At 46.1% G+C, this 25,731-nt stretch overlaps 1 protein-coding gene across 1 annotated transcript in view; it reads left to right on the top strand.

Annotated features, from left to right (window-relative positions):
* TENM2 (teneurin transmembrane protein 2) overlaps window positions 1-25,731 on the top strand; it is a 497,500-nt gene that overhangs the window by 376,567 nt on the left and 95,202 nt on the right. The window contains exons 14-17 of the mRNA XM_088838514.1: window positions 13,855-14,065; window positions 18,690-18,809; window positions 22,016-22,277; window positions 23,051-23,318. Coding sequence (XP_088694640.1) covers window positions 13,855-14,065; window positions 18,690-18,809; window positions 22,016-22,277; window positions 23,051-23,318 — 861 coding nt within the window. The remainder of the gene's footprint in view (window positions 1-13,854; window positions 14,066-18,689; window positions 18,810-22,015; window positions 22,278-23,050; window positions 23,319-25,731) is intronic.

Genomic DNA, 25,731 nt, shown 5'->3' with positions numbered 1-25,731 from the left:
ACCTTTTTCTGGCCCCTCCAATCTCTATTCCTCATTATTAAGGCCCTGGTTTCTTAATGCCTTCCCACCTCCACCCACATCCTACCATCAACTCTGCTAGGCTGATTACTGTTCCTGCGGCTGCCAGTCTGTCCCACACAGGGCCCTCAGAAGACTCCTCTTTAAAGGTCAGGTCGTATCACAGCGCTTCTCAGACCTTCCCAGGGCATCTCCTCTCCCACAGAACGGCGACCAGGCGCGACATTGGCCCTTCATCTGCAAAAGCAAGTCCCTGCTTCCATCTGATCTCCTTTCTTCCTGACCCTCTCCTTCCACTGGCCCAGCGTCCACCTTCTTGTTCTTCCCATAGCTCACAAAATACACCCCATCCCTGGGCTTTTGTCCCTGCTGTTCCCTCTGCTCCAAATGCTTTTCCCCCAGATGTTTCTGCAGTTTGTTTCCTCATTTCACTTAGGTTTCTCCCAGTCGTCACTTCAGAGATGCCATCCCTGGCTCTCCTCCATCCCTCTTCAACCCTTGGCCCCCCTTTACTTTTCTTCAAAACACTATCAACCTCGCAAAGTCTATTATAATTTGTTTGTTCACTGTTTCCCCTCTCAAGTCTAGGCCCACAACGTCCAGGTTCCTGTCTGTCTTGGTCAATTCATTATTAAGTGACTTGAAGAATGAAAACTTGAATAGGAAGTATCTAAGATAAGCAGCAGTTGTCATTTATTCAAGAGATTATTAATAGGATGAATAAATTTCTTTTGAGGATTAAAGAAACACACACAGACAGTGACACCCAAGTCACTACATATCATTGCCACCACTGTATTAATGCAAAGAAAATCCAAGTGTAAGCTACACTGTTTCTTTCACAAAGATGTGGACATGTGGTTCTGCTGCTGTTCACCTCTGTAGCCAACTTTGTTCACCCTGTGCGTTGACTTCCTGTGGGCTGACCGCAGTCGGTAGGCAAGCTCCATGATCCTCCTCCAACGAAAGGCAGAGGCAGCCAGGAATCAGTCCTGAGTGGGTCCCGACCTCCCACAGTATGGGTCACTTGACCAAATGTGGCTAGCAAGGAAGCCAGAGTAAACAGATGGTTACTATCCACCGAGTGCTTTTGCACGGAGCTTATTTACTCTTTCACAACAACCCTATTATGCTGATACGTTTATTTTCAGTTTACCGATGAGGACGCTGGGGCTCAGAGAGGTAAAGTAACTAACCCAAAGCTGCACAGCCAATGCATTACTGACCTCCAGATCCTGGGGTCATAATTGGCAGTACTGTACCAGTTCTCGGTGCCTACGCCATAGAGGGGGTGTGAGGATTAAATGGAGCACATCGCTAGGAGCGTTCAGCACAGTGCCTGGGGCAGAGTAATGGCCAGTTTTAGGAATTCGCACTTCTGATTACCCTCATCTAGCAGGAAGCTTCTGATAGCCAAGTCTGGTTCCTTCTCCCCATGGCCAGGCTGTGGGTATTTCTTTCTTCTTTACCTGCTAATTCTCTCAGCTTTGGGGCCAGCCCTCCCAACCTCCCTCCGTCCCCCAGGAGACAGGGCCTCTCCTCAGGCGGAAAGGGACTGTTCCGGCTTGTTGCTCAGAGGTGTCGGTGGTGACAGCCCTCTTCTTTTCTGAGGGCCCCAGCTAGTCATTGTCTGGCACCCCACCAGGCTGCCACCCCCTGCCAGGCCCAGACTCCCTGGCCATCGGCTCTCTTCTGTCTGACCTGTCAGTGGGCTCTTTGAATGGTAGTTGACGAGGGCAGCAGGCATGGTGGGGGGAGAGGCCACAGGCAGCAGGGCCAGGCCAGCATGTGGGAAGTCGGTGCCTGAGATCAGAAGCCCCCGCTCTCCATTGCCGCTGGTTTTTGTAGCAGGAAAGGGGGCGGACAGCTGCAGGCAGGGGAGAAAGCCCCCGGGTATAGAAACGTGGCCCTGGACTAACACGAGGGAGACTGTGCCGGCGAGGCCTGTCAGGGATGTCCGAGGTGAAACTTTCTGATCAAGTGAGATCACTGTTCCTGGAGGCTCTGTGTGGACTGAGGACAGGCAGAGGGGAGGGGAAGAAGGAAGAGAGGGGAAGACTGAAAGAAACAGCAGCTGGAAAGTGAAGGTGTTCTCTGAAGGCTTGGCATTTTCTTCCCCAAGTCCTGCAGCATCCACAGGACTCCTTGCAGCCTCCTGTAAAGAATGAAGGGTAGAAACCCAGAGCATAGACCGCCTAGGGGGGAATCGCTCCTCCATCATGTACTTCCTGTGAGGCTGTGGTCAAGACCCTTAAGTTCTCTGAGCCTCCATTTCTTCACCTGTAAGGCGGAGCTCTCAGAAGATAAAAAGAAAAGTGAAAGTATTAGTCACTCGGTCGTGTCTGATTCTTTGCAACCCCATGGACTGCAGCCTGTCAGGCTCCTCTGTCCATGGGATTCTCCAGGCAAGAATACTGGAGTGGGTTGCCATTCCCTTCTCCAGGGGATCTGCCCGACCCAGGGATCAAAGCTGGGTCTCCCGCACACAGGCAGATTCTTTATCATATGAGCCACTCATAATCTGCCTCAAAGGGTTCTTGTGGGCATTGCTGGCTGGTGGCTGGATCCGGATGCTTGGCACAGGCAGAGAAAGCACAGAGAAACGTAAACTGCTGGTGAGGGGGCAGCCCTGAGGTGGTCTACCCGAGGCAGAAGTGTAAGCTGGGTGAAGTGAGGAGCTGGGGTGGAGGGCAGCTAAAACATTCTGCACCCTGGTTTTTCAAAAAATAAATCACCCTTCCCTATGGCTAAATTGTCCCTCTTCTGTTTGATGTAGTCCTGCCTTAAATAAAAGAGCTTGGTGCAGGCGCTAAGCATGGCAGCGTGGCAGATGAGCTGCTCCTGTGTGTTGGCCGTTCGGAAAGTTTAACAGTAGCTGACCTGTCATGGCAGCCTCATGCAGGATTTGATTCTGGAGTGTAACAAACTGGGTTCAAAACCCAGCCCTGGACGGTGCAGCCCAGCCGCCGCCAGGCCATCGTCGCCTCTGCGGGTGGCGGTGGTGTGCTCGATCAGCCAGAACCGGAGCGTGGAGGCGCACAACGTTCTCAGGAGTCAGAACTGAGACCAGAAGCACTGGTTGAAAGAAAGTCGATTTCTGAGTTGATCTGAACGTTGAGACGAAACTGGTTAGATCAAGCATGGTGTCAGCTCCAGCAGCTAAAACATTTTCCCTGCCTTAAGGATCATCTCTAACCTTCTGTAGCAAACAAGGATTCAGCATCTGGTCCTTCAGCACAGGAACTCGCATGCAGCTTCCAGGACCAGCACCCGACAAGCCACACGTTTATGATTTCAAAACCACATATAACCAGATGTACAACGACCTCCTTAGGAAAGACCAAGAGCTGCATTCCAGTGGTTGCCCTTGAACCGCGAGGGCTTGTCTCTGACAGGTGTCACCTGTGGGTCCCACTCAGGGACACCTGTGAAGCAGGGGACGTGGCAGCCCGTACGAGGTGTGCGAGGTCACTGGCTTTCTGTTCTTGTGCTCATGGGGCAGTCCAAGGGTCGGAGACCACATGGACACAGTCGGGGAAAGTTCTGGTGCGATGTTAGAGCAGTTTCGATGAGGAAGGTGGGACCCCAAACTCTGTGGCTTCGCACACTGCAGGTAGGTGTGGGGGGTGGGTGCCCTGATTCACAGGGGTATGTCCCACTCCGGTGGTGTTCTGGAGGGTCAGATCATAGGAGGGCCATGCTGGCTGCAGGGGAAGCATATTAGAAGCAGGTAATTTGAGAAAATTTCATTTCAGGAAGATACAGAGCAGACTGGGTCTGCTCCCTGAGACTCACCAGGTTCTTAGGTACATGACCTCAATCTGTGTGTGGATAGTAAGACCATCCTTGATGGCTGGGTTTTGACCAGGACCTTCAGGATCACGCCCAGATGCTTTATGTTCCTGGGCCTTTTCGCATTATTTCAAATGATGGTGAGTCTCGGGGTAGACCCCAGACACGTTCCAAGCAAAGGAGTGTAGACACCATGTGGAAACCTCTTCACGTTGGCACTCTTGCAGTTTTGAATAAACTACAAATGTTCTCTGTTAAAAAAAAAAAAGAACAGCCCCACCAGATAAAAGCTGCAGTCTTGGGTGAGGTGTTTAATCTCTCTCTCAATCTGCAATTCTTCATCTGTAAACAGCGGTGTTGATGATGCCTGGAGTTCTGATGGTAATTTAATGAGAGGATGCAGGTAAAGCACTTAGCCTGGTGCCTGGCACTTAGTAAGCTCTTCATAAGAGCAGCTATTAGCTCTCATTAGATGATCCGTGGCCGTGCTGACCCCCAGGGATGCTGTCACCTAGCACAGGATCCCTGTGCTGAAATGCACTGGCTTTGGGAGGCTCCGGGAGCACCAAGAGAGAGGCTCTGAGCCAATGTGCTCATTTTGATGGTGTAGTTTACAGTAGGCCTGACCACCCCAAGCCTGTGTTTTACAGGATGGTCAGTAAAGCATGGAGCTGTCACTTGTGACTGTGGAGTAGATGAAGGTTTGGCTGGTCCTTCCTAGGGGAGAATCCCCAAACTTAGAGCCCTGTGTTCTCCTGAAGTGCTTCCCAACAGTAAGACACTAGACTGTTGGCATGGAAATGCTCCAAGCCAAAAAGTGTCCATAGTCAGGAAATACTGCACACTCCACTGCAACAGTAAAGATTCCTAATGCATAGTCACTCAACAAAGGCTCTGAGAAATCCCGCTGTGATGAAACCACTTTACCTTTGTTTAACCAGCACCCCCCAGACTGTCTGACTGCAGACCCTCCTGTCCCACCTCACTCTTTATTTTAGGGAACCCCTGTTACTCTCCCCCAGGAGGCATAAGTTGCCTGAGGGTGAGTTGTGCTGCTGTGGATATCTGAAAGGTGTTTTCAGTCATTCAGAGCAGGGGGGTCTCAAGCTTTAGTGAGCAAAGGAATCATGCGGGCATTTTCTTTAAAATGCAGATTCCCCGTTTCCACTCTCAGGAATTCAGTAGGTGTGGGTGAGATAACAATCAGTATTTTAACATCACTGAGCTGATTCCAGGACAGGAAACCTGGGAGCATAACCTGACCATCAGCAGTTTGGTACCTGATTTATAGAAGTACGTGCTCAGAACACCAGCGTCAGCATCACCTGGGAGCTTATAAGAAATGCAAGCTCTCGAATCTCAAACTCTAAAACCACAGAATTAGAAGCTACATTTTAGCAAGTTCCCCCAAGTGATTCTGATGCTGGTTAGAATTTGAGAAGCATTGGTTTTAAAGGGTTTGGTTAATAGTGTTTGTTTTTGGTTTTTGTCCACTTGTTTTATTTTTGATGAATCATTCCCCCCACGCCCCAAAAAGAAAGAAATCTAGACACACATTTCAAGTTCATTGCCATAAGATTTCTACCATCCCTCACCGCCCATCCCCATGCATATGGAGTCGACCAGATGCCCCAGTAGCTTTACGGTAAGCCTTCAGTAACAGTGCCTGGGTTTTCCTAGGCAGTCTTTGCTTTCTTTCCCACATCCATCCTGAAGACCAGGAAAGCCAGCAAAGGAGCTGTTAGTGGGAGCCTCCACTCTGCCAGGTCTCTGATTGGACATGATGGATCTTCCACTGCTAAGTTATAAGAAAAGCTGGAAGGTGCTTTGGGGGCAAGGATCCCAGGCCTTGGAATTCAGAGACCGACAAAAAGAGTTGACAGGAAGCAAGTGGGACACTTCCAACAGGCCTTCCAGAAGGAATGCAAATACAATTTTACGTCTTGCAATGTTTGAGAATGGCGGTTGCCCCATGGGGGGAGAGGCGAGATGCCTGCTGAACGATGGTCCATCAGGCAGCCAGGGTATTAATGGCAGGTGAAACCTTCCAAATGAGCACCCTGTCAGCCAATCTATTGCTTTAAAAGGTTGGCAGTGCGGGAGACCTAACAGAGGCAATGAAGAACTAATCTCATATTGCCAGGTTAAATCAAGTCAGCCTTGCCTGTGCCTTTCACTTCTTAGTTACATCAACCTGGAATACTTTCAATTATCCCTCACTTCCAACTTGTCAGCAGGCATTGGGTAAAATGCAAATAGAACAGTGCCCTTCCCTGGTGAAGAGCAGGAAATATCATTAAAAACAGCCTCCACCGTTTACTGAGCTGACTTCCTCTGTGTTTAGCGCAGTACCTTCATCTTCTCATTTCACATGGACCATCTTATAGCATCTCCCTGATCTTTGGTGACATAGGTGCTATTAAGTCCACTCTGTAGCTGGGAACACCAAGTCACAGGAGGTCACTCGCCTTAGCTAATAAATGATAGATAGAACAGGTTTTTAAAACCACACCGTTCTGACTCTAAAGCCTGTATTATTATGTTATTTGTTTAACTAGGATAGGAGCCCAGTGCTGCCCTGGACAGTGGCTCCCTGACCTTTGGAGTCCCTGCCTTAAAATTTTGTGAGTGCTGTCCCAGTGGTAGAGACTGGCCAGGATCAGCAACGCAGTGGCAGAGACTGGCCGGGATCAGCAACGCAGGTGAGGTGTAGTGCCCTCACCTGGACTAGGGCCCTCAGGAGCCCTGGGTCCTATTTCCTCCTTTCACGTGCTCTCTGACCCTCTCCCCCCTCACCTTCACCCCCACGCATGTACGGTTGACCAGATACCCTGAGATGTTTGGAGATTTGCACTTCTGAGTTATCTCAAGGTCTGACACCCAGCCTCAATACCAGAGAGCAGCCTGGGAGTCCGTTGCTCCTGCGGGCTGAAGGAGTGTTTCTTCTGCAAGTTTATGTAAGATCAGGCTGCCAGAATAGTGCTGATATGCTGATCTGGGTAACTCAGATTGTTTACCCAGATATAGGCCCGGCAGGAAAATATTAGCCAGGGACCCCATACACTTTCAGCACGGTCCTGTAAGAGCTCACCTTAAAACAAAATAACTCCCAAGGCAAGTCAAATCCTATGGTCGCTGTATTTCTTTTTTCACTCAAGAACCCCTTTCTGTGTCCGGCTGGAATTCAGGAGCCTTTGGCCTCTGCCAGCCTGCAGTGAAGGCCGCTCTCCAGCACCCCGCTTGCTCACCCTTCGTGTCCATCACAAAGAGCACGCAGGGCAGGTCTCCTTCTTGCCCCAATTGTCACCTCCTTCCTTCTCACCACTGCTTCACTCATTCCCCCCTCCTCTCCATTATTCAGGTGATCTCTAAAACTGCCCTAGGATTTATTGGGTTTACTACTGGATTCCCTGTATTTTGGGGGGAAATTGAGAACACGACAAGTACTGTACTCTGTTTGGGAAACAGACCTATATGACGCCAAGAAGACTCAAAAAGAAGAAAAGAAGTAGAAATGATTTGGAAGCACGTAGTAGGTTACTTGGATAGGAAATGGCTACCCACTCTGGTATTCTTGCCTGGGAAATCCCATGGATAGAAGAGCCTGGCAGGCTATTGTCAATGGAGTCGCAAAGAGTCAGACACAATTTAGCAACTAAACAGCAACATCGGTAGGTTACTAGGTGCTTTTATTTAATCCTCCCAGTGCTCCTGTGAGGTCAGCATCATCGTCAGCAGCAGCAGCATCACCATTATCATCATCGTCATGCCTACTTTGTACTTAAGGAAGACAAAACACAGAGAGGATGATTATCTTGCCTGAAGTCAGTCTGTTAGCAAATACTTAAAGAGCATAATCTTAAATATACACCCTGATGAATTTTTATCGACATAATCACTTGTGTGGTCAAGTGAATAAGATCATCTAGAAAATTCCCAGAACCTGAAAGGTCCCCAATATTCTTTTCCAGGCAATACCTCCCTGTAAAGGTAACTACAATTTCTAACATTTCTACTATAAGTCATGAGCTTTGCGTGTTCTTGAATATCCGATAACTGAAAGCCTATGTAGTCTTGAAAGCCGGTGTTTTCACCAGTCCACCCTACTGAGTGGGAAAGGTAGATTTGATGGTCGATGGTCCCTCTCGTCAAACTGTGATCTGGAAAAAGTGGGGCTTGTTTTTCATGAGCTGCCGACCAGTTCCTAACCCCGTGCTGCCTACAGACACCAGCAGAATTTATCCGTGGCACCTGAAGTGAATTGTGGGAGTTGATTTGTGCCACCCTGTCACAAAATAAAACTGAGAAAAGTAAATTTGGATCTTCCTCTGAAGCCTTTAATACCCACGAAAGCCAGAGAGTTCATGCAGGTCATTGAGGGAGTCACTTGCATACCAAGCTGCAAAGAACAAAAGGCACCAAGAATAGACCCAAATGCCTCCATTCAGATTCTCCCAAAGCTGCCCAGTTTACAAAGATCAAAGAAGAAATGAAATAACCCTCGTCTCATTCCTGGAGACTTCACTTTCCTACAGGAGTGATGCATGGACTCAGGCAGCCTTCCCGAGACAGAAGAGACGTACATCTTTCAGCCAACTTGGAAACACTCAGCTGTTTGCTATAGCTTCTCTGCAGCCTCTCTGTTCACCCATGGCCCCTGTCCCCCTGAGAGTAGCATCACTGTTAAGTGTTCAATGAAGGTTTTGAGGTTAAATCTCTGGACTGTTGAGGAACTCCTTAAAAAGCTTTGCAGAACAAACGAGGCAGCAGCTGGAAACAGCTGGCACCAGCCTGCAGCCCACCCAGGTGTGCCACCTTGTACCAGTGGTAAACAGCTGGAGGGGTCTCGAGTCTCACAGGTAAACAGTGTGGTCCTCAGCAGCCTGAATTGCAGACAGTGAATTCCCAGGCATCTTGTTTCTCATGTTAATTCCTTTTTCAGATGTTCATTTCAACCAGCCAGACTCTTTCTCAGCTGTAGGGCAGACAAGCCTTCAGAAGTGATTAAATCTCACCACTGCTCATGCCTTCCCAGCTTAATGAGTGTCCACTGCCCTATCTTCAGGCTCCCTTTGGGAAGGAAGCATCTCCTCCTTCCGATGATGAAGAAGACAATGAGTGGTGATCTCGTGGATTGCCTCTTTCTGCTTTTTCTCCAAAGCTGCTTCTTGACCACTCGAAGAATTTACTTAGCTTCTCTGAGCCTCAGTTCCAGCTCGATAGGATGGGCGTTGTTCTGAGTACTTGCTACACCAGGTGCTTTTCCAAGTCCTAAATATGGAATAACTGCTTTCATCCTCCCAACAGCGCTTGTCGTCATCGTCTTCACTTTGTAGCTAAGAAAGCTGAGGCTCAGAGAGCACTTAACTGTCCACGGTCAGCAGATGGGTAGTAGCTGCTCTGAGATTCAAACCCAGACACCCCAATCCAGAGTCTGCAGCTTAAGGGTTCTATTTGTCTGCTTTGTAGGGTTGCCATAAGGATATAAATCAAGAATATATGTAAATCCTATACAATCTATAGCATTTATTATTACCATCAATTATTAACTTATCCCTACTTGAAAATACAGCATTCTTGCCCAACTGCAACCTACCCATGAATGACTCTAATCAGGGGACATTCATTTCATTTATTTCTTTATATCCCATTTTCATCCACTGAAAAAGTGGAAAACTTCAGGGAGTTTCCGGTTATAGTAATTCCTATCATTCAACATATACTGTATTGGTCAGTCCCTAAGTCCCTAACTCTGCAACCCCGTGGACCATAGCATGCCCTGTCCTTCACTATCTCCTGGAGTTTGCTCCAACTCATGTCCATTGAGTCAGTGATGCTATCCAACCATCTCATCTTCTGTCCATATATACTATATGCCCGACTGATATTATATCTGTCCATTCCCCATCATATGACCCTATGATATATGCATTGTTATCACTCAGTTTTAAAGGCAAAGAAATTGAGTTTCAGCCAGGAAAACTTTGATTTTAAACTTTTAAACTTTTTGTTTCTAAGCTGACACAGCCAGGGACTAGAGGAATTCATAGTCAGGTTCTTACCTCTGTGTAGACACTATGTAGACTTTTGGCTTCTTATCGTGAGAATGCCAATCCAAAGCTTTCCATTTAGCCTTAACCTGATTTTAGTGTCACGTTGCCAGAACTGTTATGCAAGATTCTTTCTGATTTTCTTCATCAAAATCAATACGAAGAATGCCTCACATACTGTTCCCAGAAAATTTCTCCCTGTCCATATTTCTCTGAGATGGTCATTCCCATTAGCATACGATGTCTGTGTGTGGCATACCTCCAAAACTTTTCTTTAGTGTGTGTTCTAACAGAAATTACCTAGTTAATACTCCGCAGCCGCGTTTTGCGGAGTGGAGTAGATAAGAATGTTTATGAAGCAGACGTAGGACCCTGCTGTGAGCTGATGGGGTAGGTCTGGGTCAAACTTTCCCATAACCGCTGAGTCAGAACGGGGCCCTTTTCAAAGACTCTGCAAACCTCTCTCACCAGGAGAAAGCCAAGCAGACAAACAAATAAGTAGGCGGATAAATAAAAAAATAAATCGTCCAATGTCATGCAGGGGCCGAGCCGCTTTCGCGCCCCTGTTGAATGGAGACGTCGGCAGCCTCTCAGGTCCTGAACTGGCAATTCAGAACAGTTTGATTGCCTGCTTGATTGTTTGCGAGATAACTGCAAGATTGTCAGTGACAGGGTAATTTACTGAAGATTGCCATGTCAGACTCCATGCAAGGGGCTTGCTGGCATAAAGATGCGCTTCTCGTGACTGACAGGCCGCAGGGAGATTGGAGTGCCAATTTCAAGTTCACAGTGTCATCTGCAAGTGTTTGGCGGCTGCAGCCCATAATCACAAAACATGATGAGGTCATTACATGCGTAATGTATGCTCACACTTAATAACGGCTGGAACCCCAAATGCATAATGTCTGGAGCAGGTAAATGTAAATATGTAGGAGGACATAATTTATATCCTTTTTATTTTAAGCATTTGCCATCTGCTATTGCTGATGTGTTTGTAGGACACCTCCTGCTGCCAGACGGACCCTTGAATAAAAAGCCCAGAGTCAACAAAAACAGTGAGGAAATTTGAGGTCCACACTTTTGAAGCAATCACAGATCCGGAAGGAACAGCAGACTTGAGGGGGTTGGGAGAGGAATCTTAACAGGAAAGACTGTCTTAAGTTATTATTTGATCCCGACGCGAGGCCCTCAAGCTGGTTGTACATAGTGGGTGGTAGAGGTTTGAGGGTGGGAGCGGTCACATTCCCGGCTTCGGGAGGAAAAGGCCACCAGAGATGGATGGGACTCCTAATGGGAAGAGGCCGGTGGCCTTAAAGAAATCTATAGTGTTAATAACAGTGGGTTTCTTCTACCTGAAAACTTTCTGCAGCGGCTGAATGAAGCACTGCTAGCATAGCTCAGCAGGATATTTTTAAATCCAAAGCAGGCATTTCGCGGTGGATTCCTTCTGTGTAGTGAGGGCAGTCCATGGAAGGCGATGTTACAGGAAGAATACTTGCCTTTTTTTCCTATTCTTCTTTCATATTCTACCAGGGCGCTGGGAGCCCCTGGCTGATGTGAAATGGTACCTCGGCATCATTCTGCTGCTGAGATATGAGTCTCCAACACCATTTCTTAGGTCTGAGATTTGCGGGACTCTGGGGGGTACCTGATTCAGCCAGCATGTCAGACAGAGGTACTCATAGCCATGACTCTGAAAGTCTCTAAATTTTAAGCGTGCGTGCCTGCTCACCCTCCTGTGTCTGCACTTCCAGGAAATTTTGTAAATCTAAATGTGTTACGAGACACCCGAACAACATTTGCCCATGTGGAAAATGAGAGGCTAGTTTTAGTAATTTAAAGCCAAGCAGAACACACAACCTCCTAATTTGTTTGTTTGCTAAAAAGAAAGTAATGCATTAAAATCATTGTACATTAATTGCTAAATTACAGTGGAACTTGGGTGAAATTATATATTTCAATTTCATTAGCAGAACCAAACGTAAAGGGTAATGCCAAAAAATTACATTCTAGTGAATTTAAAGCACACAGCCAGGCCTCTGATTCAGCGCTCCAGTTCAAGTGTTCATCAAGTCACAGCCCAGGATTGGAGTGCATGTTTTTATGATGCTAATTATGGCCCCCAAATGCCTCACTATCAAATCAAGGAGGTGTAAGCAAGTTACTCTCCAAGCTCCTACACTGTGTATTCAATCAACTCCCAGCAGAGTGAAGAAGGACTGGCTAACTAATCCATTCTAATAGGAAACCCAAGGCATAAACACTGCCCTAAACGTTCCCATCCCCATTCCTAACAGACATGTGGAGAATGGGAAACAGTCATTTATTCATTCAACAAACATGTGTTGGGTCCTGATGCCATGATTGGCACTAAGCAAGGCATGAATATAGAAATGAATGTGACACTGTTCTTTTCAAAAAGCTTGTTTTCCAGACAGGAAGGCAAGCAGACAGAGATAGATAATTCTAGTACAAGGAAGTTAGTGTAAACAATGGTTTCTAATATTTCTGGTGCGTTAGAATCACCTGAGAGTCATGTTTAAAATGCAGATTCCAGGACCTACTCCTGGAGGCTCTGCTTGGGGAGGCCTGGGGTAGACTCTTGATTCTCCCTATGGGATTTTGATGTAGAACCATTCTCTGAAAACCTCAGATTCAGGGATACACAGAACAAGAATACCTACCTTAGCCATGGACATCATCAGGAAGGCTTCCTGGCGGAGGCCACATCTAGTGTTAATCTTAAAGGATGAGTCATATCCATTTCCTCTTCAATATTGTCAGCTCCTTTAGGACAGACACCATCATTCTTTGTTCTCTGTTTTATTTTCAGAACATGAATAGCACTCAAATATTTGTTGAAGGGTAGATGGCTAGGAGGGCTTCCCTGGTGGCGCAGACAGTAAAGAATCCGCCTGCAATGAGGGAGACCTAGATTCAAACCCTGGGTTGGGAAGATCCCCTGGAGGAAGGCATGGCAACCCACTCCAGTATTCTTGCCTGGAGAATCCCCATGGATAGAGGAGCCTAGCAGGCTGCAGTCCATGGGGTCACTAAGAGTCAGACATGACTGAGCAACTAAACACAGATGACTCAGGAATGGCTGAAGGAGCAGGAATCTAGGCAAATAAATCAGAATGTTCAGAGTCCTGCAACTATGGTGAAGGAAGCTCCAGAAGCAATTGTGTAAACTAACGGCTTAGTTTGTGGATGCTCATGCCAAAGCCATATCTCCACATTTCCTGGAAAATGTCGCTCTTCACCCCCTGGTGCTCCCACCAGTCAGCACTACCCTCCCTGGCTTAGAGGAAGTGAGGAGGGAATCCTTTTCTCCACTGAAGCAGGATTTAAGGAATTCCATGCATTTTGATGACTTGCATACCCATTAACATGGGTCCCTGAAATCTAGCAACAGGTAATTTTTTTGTGCTATGTTGTTTAAAAGCAAAGTGTTAGTTTTTATTGCCAACCTCTCAAATAATACGTGTTCATAATAGAAAAAGTAGAAATACAAAAGTTTTAATACAAGATAGAAAAAGAGACACACTCATATACTACCTGGGGATAGCCATTTGTCAACATTATCAACAACTTTCTTTCAGTCTTTTATTTATATTGGAAATATACTAGGCTTGTTGTGGTAAACCTGCCAGGTCAGGCCTTTGGGAAGGGTCGAGGCTGGTTGGGACAAAGATGTTAACATCTCAAGGACTTCCCTGGTGGTCCAGTGGTTAAGAATCTGCCTTGCAATTATCCTTAACCACTGGATCCCACATGCTATAGAGCAACTAAGGCCACATGCAGCAACTACTGAGCCCTGGTGCCACAGCTGGAGAGTCTGCGGCTACAGAGAAAGAAACGAAGATCCCGCGTGCTACAACTGAGACCCAATGCAGCCAAATTAATTAATTAAAAAAAAAAAAAGTGCTAGCATCTCAGAGCAGCTTTGGGCCGTGAAATCTGCTGACCTCTGGCTTTGTCTCTGCCCTTCCAGATGGCCTGGTGGACTGCCTGGACCCTGACTGCTGCCTGCAGTCAGCCTGTCAGAACAGCCTGCTCTGCCGAGGGTCCCGGGACCCCCTAGACATCATTCAGCAGGGCCAGACAGACTCACCCGCAGTGAAGTCCTTCTACGACCGCATCAAGCTCCTGGCCGGCAAAGACAGCACCCACATCATTCCTGGAGACAACCCCTTCAACAGCAGGTAGGCGCCCTTCTGTCCCTGCAGATGGCTGAGGTCACTGCTTCCCTTCCTGTCCTGAGCAGGAGGAAGTGCTCCTGGCTCCTCTGTGGGATTTGACCCCCTGTGGCCCAGGACCTGCTGGAGACCCCTGTTAAGTGCCTGCTTTCTAGATCATTTTGATGATCTATTATTTTATGATGTTATTGTTATTATAAATCTCCCTGATTGTGACTTCTGTTTGATCATCACTGAAATATCCCATTCATTAGAGAATTTTTTAATTTAATTATTATCATTGGAAGGATAATTGCTTTATAGTATTGTATTGGTTTCTACCAGACATCAGCATGAAACAACCATAGGCTTTTAAAGAAGTTGTAAACTCAGTAATACAACTTATCATTTGTGGTGTCTTAGAGTCAGGATGATGCCAGTTGCCAGAATTTATTGAGCACCTATGATGAGCTAGAGACTTGATGTGTATAGATTGGCTCTCATCCTCATAACCACCCCACACCCAACAGTTGTATCTGCTAATTGCTTACTTGGTGTTAGGCGTTGTGCCTGGGCATTTCCCCTTCTCATTCCAGAATGGCGGCGGCAGAGTAGATTCTCTTGAATTTACATTTGCTCTCAGTTGCTAATTTGAGGCGTATGAGTATTCTGGGGCAAATTCTGGATTTATTTTGTAGACAACTTGGCCCCTCCTTTCCCACTAAGACAGGTTAGAGCTGTACCCTGGAGAAGAAAGCAAGGAGAAGAGTTGGCTTTGAGATACCCACCCTCCTAGTCAGTGTCTGCTGCTGCTGATGCTGCTAAGTCGCTTCAGTCGTGTCCGACTCTGTGCGACCCCATAGACGGCAGCCCACCAGGCTCCCCCGTCCCTGGGATTCTCCAGGCAGGCACACTGGAGTGGGTTGCCATTTCCTTCTAGGCGCTGTTTTTGGTGCTGAGGGTGGAGGGAAGGCAAAGAGAGGTGGCAGTCTTGTCCTCTTCAGGCCTGCTCGCACACCTCTGCTCTCACTCTGTGTCAGCCTGGATCCAGATAGCAATGGTGTCAGCTGATGGCGGGTGTGACCTTCTTGGGGATGCCCCGCCCCGTATTTGTGCTCCTCCGTCTCTGGAGAAATAAGAACTGGGAACCTCTAGAAACTTGTCCCCATCCCCTTATCCCTCTGACAGCCCTCATCATGCCATCTTTCTCCTAGTTTTCTTCCCCCTCACTTAGGTCCGGGCAGACCCACAAGCAACTCAGGAAATAGGCTGTTTAAGCAGGCTTCCAACTAGAGAAGGGAATAGCGAACTTTCCATTTTAGAAGAGACCCTGAGTCTACAGGAGATTGTCTTGGGCCACCCTCATTAGACTTTGGGGAGGAGACATCACCATGTTACAGTTCAAACTCTGGTCCTCCCGGGAGAGCCTGGTGAGGGTGGGGGTGAGGAGCTGGTGGGTAATGGCACAGCCAATTAATTCTGCAGCCCCTTAGAACGCCCTGGGAAGCTATGTAGCCCCAATTCATGGCAGCTCTCCGACTATGAGGGTTCTTAACAAGGTCACCTTGGGCCAGCAACTTTAGCCTCTCTCTGTTCTGGTTTCACTAAAAGTAAAATAGAAGAGAAAAAAAAATAATAATCTCAGCTCTCGCCTGTTTCAACCTGACATCTTCTGGCTGTGTCACATTAGGCAAGTGATTTAACCTCATAAACTTTATTTTCTTGATTGGTAAAATTAAATTAGTAAGTGTAGATTATACTACACACAGTAGTATTATTTTAATATGAGTAGCCCTCAAAAAAATAAAAGAAACCACATATCTTGGAACCAAAAAAATATTTTCTCTGCTTATTAATTTCTAGTTCTGGGGCAGAGACTGTGTTGGTATGTTTCTTTTTAATTATGGACATGATTCCCATTGCCAGGATGACAGGCCCTTGCATTAGTCCATAAGCATTTCAGTGAGGTTTGCGTGTGTATGTGTGCTAAGTTGTGTCTGACTCTTTGCGACCTTGTGGACTGTAGCCCTCCAGGCTCCTCTATCCATGGGATTTCTCAGGCAGGAATACTGGAGTGGATTGCTTCCAGGGGATCTTTCCCACCCACAGACCAAATTCAACCTGTTACATCCCCTGCATTGGCAGACAGTTTCTTTGCCACTAGCGCCACCTGGGAAGTCCATGAGGTTTGCATACCATTTGATTATACTATAATTGCATCTTTCAAAGGCTCATACTCAGTTTCAATCAGCTTTCTATTAACATTTTATTTCTCCCCTAAATCCTTTAATTTCCTCATATTCTTTTCATACTCTTTCTTCACTTATGCTTTAAGAGTCAGTCTTATCCTCCTTACCAGTAGTTACCACTCCCAGAAGGCACCCTGAGTTAGAGCCAAGAAGTCGGGGAGCAGGCAGGGACTCCAGAATTTTAGGTAGACTATACCATGCCCAGAGATCTGGGCAAAAGAAACTTGCTTTAGAGAAAGCTTCTCTGAAGCTTTGAAGGCAGCAATCAATAGCACCACCCAAATGAGCCCACACTCCAGCATGTCGGCTTGGATCCATAATTCAGAAATGCAAAATGTTACTCCACGACATAGGTTGAAGTTCACTAAGCATGTGAATTTCAGTGCATTATCCTCTGACAAATAATGAAGGACAAAGCTCGGAGTAAAAAAGAACTTAATTCAAGACTTCTAAGAAGGCGTTTCCCCTAGATAATGGCATACAAAAATAACTAAAATGCCTTGACTCCACCACTATAATTTATAGAGCAGATCTCACTATCTAGATAATGTGATAATTGTTACACATCAATAATCATAAATAGAAATGAACTGATAGCATGTCTTAGCTGAATCTTTGCTTCGAATTGACTGCCTAGAGATGTAGGAAGCCAGCAGCAATGAAGAATTAGAAAAATAGAGGGTAGAAATCATAGGCAACCCAGCTCCCTTTATTCCTATGGCACACTGCAAAGTCTTGTGCTGCAGGAGTGATTTAAAGAAATAACAGTTGTATTAAAAAGGAGGGGGAAAAAAACTCCACTGTGGGATACATTCCCAGTTTTGTTTTCTCATCACAAGCAGCTTGTACCTTGTGGTCATCAACACACATCATTGATTTTAAAATAGTGTCTAGGAAGGCCTGAAAGAAATCTTAGTCTGAGCTAAGATAAGGAAAGGGAATTGAACAAAAGAATTATTTTCATAAATTAGTTTTCCACTTTCAAAAGACTCTATCATTGTGGTTAGAACCAGCTAAAAATGGAATTCATTTGTTAGGCAGCCAGTCGCAGACAATTAGAGCTGTCAGTGGAACAGTCTAAATCCTCCTGAGATCATCAAAGGGTCGGAGTGGAACAGTTGGGGGGATTGCTAATAGAAAGCGGGGTGCTTGGAGAGAACATCCCTCCAGTTTTTGGTCACTTGGGATTGCAGAAGTCGGCGCTTTCCAAAAATTGAGTGGACTTGGACAAGATTCTGGCACAGAACAGGTCAGCTTTATTACCTAGTCCAGCAATTGGGAGCGTGTCCAGGAATCTGGATGCCTGAGAACCTCTCTGCCTTCGCCAAATTGCCCAGTGACTTGAGGGCCGACGATACAGCTGTGGACCTGCCTGGTAGGCTGGAGCCTCAGTGCAGAAGTGGAACTTCTCATTCACCCATTTCTCTATGAACTCAAGAGAATTCAGGCGAAGGGAGACATGTGCATTCTCTCTCCATGGATTTTGAATAGACTATTGTAGCATGTCCTTTGCTTTATGGGCTTTCCCTGAAGGAGCTGGTTGAATGCTGGCATCCTTGGGAACATGCTAGTTACTATGATCTGGATAGAGGAGAGGTTTCTGCCACAAAGGCAGAATTTGAGAGGGATTTCAACCACTTCCACCCTCCCCTGCCCCAAATCAGGGTAGCAGGAATTTGATGTAAGAGAAATATATAGTTACATGGAATCCAGAATTGAAGATAGTTCTGCTGGAAAAAATATCTCTAATATTCTCTTTTCCTCAGGCTGTCATGGATTGTGAGAAAGGGCAACTAAAAAACAAACAAACAAACAAACAGTGTATGTATATGCCCTGGCCTTGTTAAAAACCTCTGTGTGCTTCCCTTCTTCCCCATTCCCCACTCCCTCTGTCATCCCAGCCTGGAGGGAAAAAGTAACATTGCCTTCCTCCAAAGCCAAAAAAAGGAAATGAGTAGGCAGATGGGGAAGCTCTCACCCGAGGATAATACTCTCTGTGCCAGGCTAAGGCACAAACATGAGTGATGTGGGGCAGCCTGGAGCTCCAGCCAAGCAAAAGCCAAGTGATGTCAAGAAGTGGAGTGAGGCCAAGGGCAGAGGGACTGTGCCCGGAGGACCCCATTGCCCAGTAGAATGACTTAGGACGCTGTCCATGGATCTCACCCCAGACTGCTCCTCAGGGAAAGCCAGCACTGAGGCACCCCTCTCGCCCACAGCTCCCTATGATCGTGTGAAGCCAGCAGTTCACATTTGAAAATCTTCCCTTTGCCTTAGGGACCAGATGAGGATGGGCGGGTGGGGAGCTTTGGCAAAGGAGAAGGGGAACTTGACAGCGATCCCCACCCCCTGTCCCCTGGTTCTCCTGAGTATGGCTCAAAAGCTTATGTTTCTCTTTCTCTCAGTTTGGTTTCTCTCATCCGAGGCCAAGTAGTAACTACAGATGGGACTCCCCTGATTGGTGTGAACGTGTCTTTTGTCAAGTATCCAAAATACGGCTACACCATCACCCGCCAAGATGGCACGTAAGTAGCTTTGTGGGGCTCCACTTACTTAGTATTGAGGCTGCAAAGAGACAGATGGTGCAGTGGGCTTGGAACCACGTGCCTCCCCCTTGCATACTAGGGGGAGACCCACCAGGCCAGATCTTGAGGGAGAATCCCCCCCCCCCAGATATATATTTTTTGGTATGATCTCAAAAATGGAAGATAACTAGAGTAGCCAACCTCTCCAGGGCTGCTGACAGCCATGCTTTTTCCGTGGCACATAAATGCTTTTCACTCTGTGTGTTGGGGGGGGGGGTGTGTGTTGGGGATAAGGTTCAGGGTGGCAGAGTCTAGAAGGAAAGGAAAGTAGCCCTTGGAACCTCACTCCTATTTTCTTTTAAATCAAAGGCTGTGCAGGGTGACAGGGATCCACAGGCCACAGTGTCCTGTGGTGAACCCCTTCTGCCTTCATCTGTGACTTTAGGAGCGGTGGTGTGTTCGCTTCTGTTTTGAGGGGGTGGGATGTAATCAGGGAAGTCTAATTAAATACATTTAGCCTTCACCCTGCTGTGTGAAGGAGGCAACCTTATCCTATTATCTTCTGATTGGAAACCCGCACCCGTGCAGCCCCCACCAAGATGAAAGCGCTGTCATTTCCTTAATCCGTTGGGCATGGAATTGCAATTTAGAGAAAAAGATAAAAAGAAGAAAAGAAATCTATAGGAAGGGGAAAACACGCACCCACCCTGGCCTTAAAACACACAGACACACACACACAGCACACACTGCTGTGTTCTGTTTCAAATGGAAGAGGAGACTGACTGTAAACCTGGTGCAACACTTTCTCTATAAACCTGGAGTCTGGAAAATCGTAAGCGAATCACGTACTCTGATTCTCATCTTTTCTCTGGTGAAGAATCTCGTCTTTTTTTTTTTTTTCTAATGTCCTAAAATAGCCTTGCAGGTCGTTTCAAAAATGACCAGCCCACAGTAGCCCTATCCTCCTATTTCCATTTCTGAGACTCAAAGAATGCATCCGATGATTCACATCAGATTCTTAATATTCACCAGGTTTCTGGTGTCTTCGATCTTATGTTCCTGCAGCCAGATCTCATTATTTGAATGCACTGGGACCGTGAAGGTGTACTGTACAGGGCTACGTAGGCACTCGTTCATTCTCACTCACCCTGTGAGTCCTGTGATAACACCAGAGGAGGTTTCTGAGTCCTTCGTCTGCCATCTCTTCCACCTCACACTGCCCCATCCTTCCTAGCTGCTTCCAGACTAATTATCACCTAAATCCACTTCCCAGATCATGTATCCAACCTCCCAGATTGGTGGTTCTTCAGCTTGTCCAGGTAGCAAAGCCTGGAAGTCACAGGATGTGTTTGGAAATGCTCCGAGGAATCCCACAATCTGTTGTGTAGTGCTGTGCGCCACAGACGTGGGTGGTTTGACTCTCTCATCCCAAGGAGGAACAACGTCGCTTCAGAACATTTCACTCTCCTGCACTCTAGAGAAAAAAACTATCCCCAGCAGCGTGCATGCCCTAAAATAAAAATATAAACAAATTAACAGAATAAACTCTTTCTCCATGATATTTGCCTTAATACTTCACTCATTTTATGTCTGTTACCAGAATTGAATGAAGTCAGAGAGTCTGTATATTTTCACTGAGTTTTTTTAAATTATTATTGGAGTATAGTCGATTTATAGTAATGTGTTAGTTTCAGGGGTACAGCAGAGTGAATCAGTTATACATATATCTCCCCTTTTTTTCCATTGGGTTTTTACTGGACTCTAGGAACTCTGCTAGGTGCTGGGGATTCTGAAGTGTGTGGAAGAGAGCGCCACTGCCCGCAGAGAGTTGAGATCCTGGTGGAGGAATAAAAGGTCAAATTGAGAGACTTCTCTCCATTGACTTTCTTTTCCTTTAACTGGGGAAGAACTACCTTTATTTTACTTCACTAGTAATAGATTTCCATCTAGCCTGAAAGAACAAGCAGGAATATAGTTTAAGAACAATTGTCAAAAATATAAGAAACAGTAAGAACCATTTCATTCCAAATGCCAAATAAATTTGTGTGCTGGAAAAATATGTCAGAAACAAGGCAAAATGGATGAAGGAGGTTAAAAAGTCAAAACTTCTTAACCAACAAAGACCTACTATATAGCACGTGGAACTCTGCTTACTGTTATGTGGCAGCCTAGATGGGAGGGAAATTTAGGGGAGATTGGATACGTGTATATGTATGGCTGAATCCCTTCATTGTTCACCTGAAACTGTCACAACATTGTTAATCAGCTATAGTCCAATATAAAATAAAAGTTTTTTAAACAGTACAGGCTTCTAATAATAAAGTCCTGGGATGTATGTACAATGTGGTAACTGTAGTTAATGATACCATATTGTATAGTTGAAAGTTGCTAAGACAGATCTTAAAATTTTTAGCACAGGAAAAAAAAGAAATTGTAACTGAGCGTGGTGATGAATGGATTTATGGTGGTGAACATTTCACAATATATACAAATATTGAATTATTATGTTATAGACCTGAAACTAATATAGTGTTATATGTCAATGGTATCTCAAAAAATGTTAAAGTTCTATGAAACCAAAAAAAGAAGTCAGAAACAGCACAGGTTGATGAAAAGAAAGCTTTCCTGAGCCTAGGATCAAATCATTGTAACTCCACTGAGAAGTAAAGACTCCTATTAGCCTAGCACAATGCTAAATGCTTTATACCAGTGGTGAGGGAGCATTTTCTGTAAAGGGCCAGATTGTATCTATTTTAGGCTGAGATGCCATATGGTTCCTTTTACAACTACTCAGCTCTGCCACTGTACCCCAGAAATGGCTGGAGAGAATAAGTCAATCAATGGGCATGGCTGGGATTCCCACAAAACTTTTTACCAAAACAAGTGGTGGGCCGGCTTTAGCTCACGGGTCTAGTCCGCTGACGTCTGCTCTGAATTCATGATGATATTTCATCCTCTCAGCCACGCTGTGAAGTCGGTATAACTATTCCCATTTCACAGATGAAGAAATTGCGGCAACTTGCCCACAGTCACACAACTAGTAAGGGGTAGAGTTTGGGCTCCCAGCCAGCCCATCTGCTGACAAAGCCCGCTCTCTCCTCCTGCCTGCGCTGCCCCTCCACTGCCCTCAGCGTGAAGGTCAGAGCACCTACCTGGTCTGCAGATGACTTCAGACCCTCTCAGTGAGCCCATTTGCCCCTCTCCAGGTTCGACCTGATCGCCAATGGTGGTGCCTCCTTGACGCTGCACTTTGAGCGGGCCCCGTTCATGAGCCAGGAGCGTACTGTGTGGCTGCCGTGGAATAGCTTTTACGCCATGGACACTCTGGTGATGAAGACAGAGGAGAACTCCATCCCCAGCTGTGACCTCAGTGGCTTTGTCCGGCCAGATCCAATCATCATTTCCTCCCCGTTGTCCACCTTCTTCACTGCCGCCCCGGCACAGAATCCCATTGTGCCCGAGACCCAGGTAGGAGCTCCGGGTACCGGGGTGGGACTCTCGATCCCGCCCTGACCCAAACCCACTGGCCAACTTCCTCCCACCATCTCTCTCTCTGGGGGTAAGCCAGAAACTACTATTAAGGGGGAGGGAGAAAAAGTAAGGACACAGTATAATTTATTGTCGCTGGAGAGAAAACTGAATCTTTCCTGGACATTCCAGATGTTTCCAGATAGTTGTTCAAGACTTTGGCAGTCACTGGAGCTTTTAATAGAATAAAAACGATACACATATGTGCACGCCACCTGCAAATTGCTTTTTATTCCTGTTAGTCACAGAGATACATGATAAGAGGCGCTTTAATGATCTACATCGGTGTTACGACAGAGGGCATATTACATTATTGCTTCCCTGTTGCTTTATACCAATTGTCAGTGGAAGTTGCAGGTTCATATAATTACAGCCTCTTGTGGCCTCCTTGCATGCAACTAGCAATAAAGCCTGCTGTTCTTATTTACATCTTTTGCCAACAGTGTGGTTTTAAAAAAAAACACCACAGTGACCAAGAATAATTATTAATCCAAAAATCATAACCTCAGCCCCTTCGCTCCATCGTGCAGGAGAAAGTTGTGGTTGTTGGTTTTTTCTCTCTCCTCAGCCATGGGAAGTGGTTCTCACACCCCACCCCTGTAAGGTGGGATGCTTTGGTGAGGATGATAGCAGACAGGTAGCTATGGGTTGCAAGCAGCCTAGCTACTGGGGTGTGTTTGCTGCAGTTTCTACCTGTGTTTCCTCTCCTCCAGGTTCTTCATGAAGAAATTGAGCTCCCTGGTTCCACCGTGAAGCTTCGCTACCTGAGCTCCAGGACCGCAGGCTACAAGTCACTGCTGAAGATCACCATGACCCAATCCACGGTGCCCCTGAACCTCATCAAGGTTCATCTCATGGTTGCTGTAGAGGGGCACCTCTTCCAGAAGTCATTCCAGGCCTCTCCCAACCTGGCCTACACCTTCATCTGGGACAAGACAGATGCCTACGGCCAAAGGGTCTATGGACTCTCTGACGCTGTTGGTATGTTTCGGTTTCAACCCCTTAGTGATCCTTGGATTTAGGTGTGCATTAAATCAATAAGTATTTGTTGAATTCCTACTATGTGCCAAGCATTGTTCCAGTAGTTAAGAGTGCAGTGGTCCATAAGACAGACAAGAGTCGTCTTCTATGGGCCTGCTGTACTAGAGGGTATCGAGAGACCAGCAAGAAAATTTCAAGCAGTGAAACGTGCTAATGTGAAAATAAAAGTAAGTGATGTTTACTGGGAAGGAGGGGCAGCCGTAAGTGGGTGTTCATGGGAGGTTCCTCAGCAGGTGACATTTAAACAGAGGAACCCTGTGACAAAGAGAAGAGCTGGTTTTGAAAGACACAAATAGGCCAGCATGGCTGGAATGTAGTGGACAGGGAGACTGTGTGAGACGGGGGAAAACTGGGCAGGGGCTGGATCGTGCTCCAGAGTGGCACAGAACATACCTAAAGGGCCAGACGATGGAGCGAGAGGGCGTCTGAAAGCCACAGGCTCTGTTCCAGGCTTTGCCTCTGAAGGAATCATGTGACTTCCTACTTAAGAAAGACCACCGTGAGAAAAGGGTCCTACAATTATCAGTCTTTGAAGAACTGTGAACCGTGGATTCATATCAACCTACCCAGTATATGTTCTTACTTGTAGAAAGCTGTCTGGGATTAATTAAAATCCAGAATCCTGCATCTTCTTCACTAATAGGCTTGTGGTTTTCAAGAACTGCAATAAGTTTACCAAAATAAGAAACCAGCAAACTCAGAAATGTTCACTGTAACTGGCCTCCAATGTTTATCAGACACTCCCTTTGTGCAGAGCTTTGTGCTAAATCTTTTGTCTTGGGTGACCTTTCACCCAAGAAGGCACTCTCATAATCCGCATTGTCTAGATGGGACAGGAGGGCAGGGTAAGCAAGCTACCTAAAGACACACACCTAGCAGGTTACACATGCTCAGAATGTGGTCCCTGTGGTCTGCTTCGTCAGTGAGTGGTTCAGTTCAGTTCAGTCACTCAGTCGTGTCCAACTCTTTGTGACCCCATGGACTGCAGCACACAAGGCTTCCTTTTCCATCACCAATTCCTGGAGCCTATTCAAACACATCACATCAGCAATGCCATCCAACCATCTCATCTTCTGTCATCCTCTTCTCCCACCTTCAGTCCTTCCCACCATTAGGGTTTTTTCAAATGAGTTGGTTCTTCGCATTAGGTGGTCAAAGTACTGGAGTTTCAACTTCAGCATCAGTCCTTCCAATGAATATTCAGGACTGATTTCCTTTAAGATTAACTGGTTGGATCTCCTTGCAGTCCAAGGGACTCTCAAGAGTCTTCTCCAACACCACAGTTCAAAAGCATCGATTCTTCGGTGCTCAGCTTTCTTTGTAGTCCAACTCTCACATTCGTACATGACTACTGGAAAAACCATAGCTTTAACTAGACGGACTTTGCTGGCAAAGTAATGTCTCTGCTTTTTAATATGCTGTCTAACTTGGTCATAGCTTTTCTTCCAAGGAGCAAGTGCCTTTTAATTTCATGGTTGTAGTCACCATCTACAGTGATTTTGGAGCCCAAGAAAATTAAGTTTGTCACTGTTTCCATTGTTTTCCCACCTATTTGCCATGAAGTGATTGGGACCAGATGCCATGATCTTAGTTTTCTTAATGTTGAGCTTTAAGCCAACTTTTTCACTCTCTTCTTTCATTCTCATCAAAAGGCTCTTTAGTTCTTCTTCGCCTTCTGCCATAAGAGTGGTGTCATCTGAGTATCTGAGGTTATTGATATTTCTCCAGGCAATCTTGATTCCAACTTGTGCTTCTTCCAGCCCAGAATTTCTCTTGATGTACTCTGCATATAAGTTAAATAAGCAGGATGACAGCCTTGACATACTCCTTTTCCTATTTGGAACCAGTCTGTTGTTCCATGTCCAGTTCTAACTGTTGCTTCTTGACCTGCATACAGATTTCTCAGGAGGCAGGTCTGGTATTCCCATCTCTTTCAGAATTTTCCACAGTTTATTGTGATCCACACAGTCAAAGACTTTGGCATAGTCAATAAAGCAGAAGTAGATGTTTTTCTGAAACTCTCTTGCTCTTTTGGTGATCCATCAGATGTTGGCAATTTGATCTCTGGTTCCTCTGCCTTTTCTAAATCCAGCTTGAACATCTGGAAGTTCACAGTTCACGTACTGTTGAAGCCTGGTTTGGAGAATTTTGAGCATTACTTTGCTAGTGTGTGAGTTGAATGCAATTGTGGGGTAGGTTGAGCATTCTTTGGCATTGCCTTTCTTTGGGACTGGAATGAAAATTGACCTTTTCCAGTCCTGTGGCCACTGCTGAGTTTTCCAAATTTGCTGGCATATTGAGTGCAGCACTTTCACAGCATCATCTTTCAGAATTTGAAATAGCTCAACTGGAA

Source organism: Moschus berezovskii, chromosome 8 (genome assembly GCF_049115385.1).
Source record: "Moschus berezovskii isolate FMDL1 chromosome 8, NW_MosBer_1.0, whole genome shotgun sequence".
NCBI lineage: Eukaryota > Metazoa > Chordata > Mammalia > Artiodactyla > Moschidae > Moschus > Moschus berezovskii.
The sequence above is the reverse complement of the archived record's forward strand: the minus strand, read 5'-3'. Positions and strand labels throughout refer to the sequence as shown.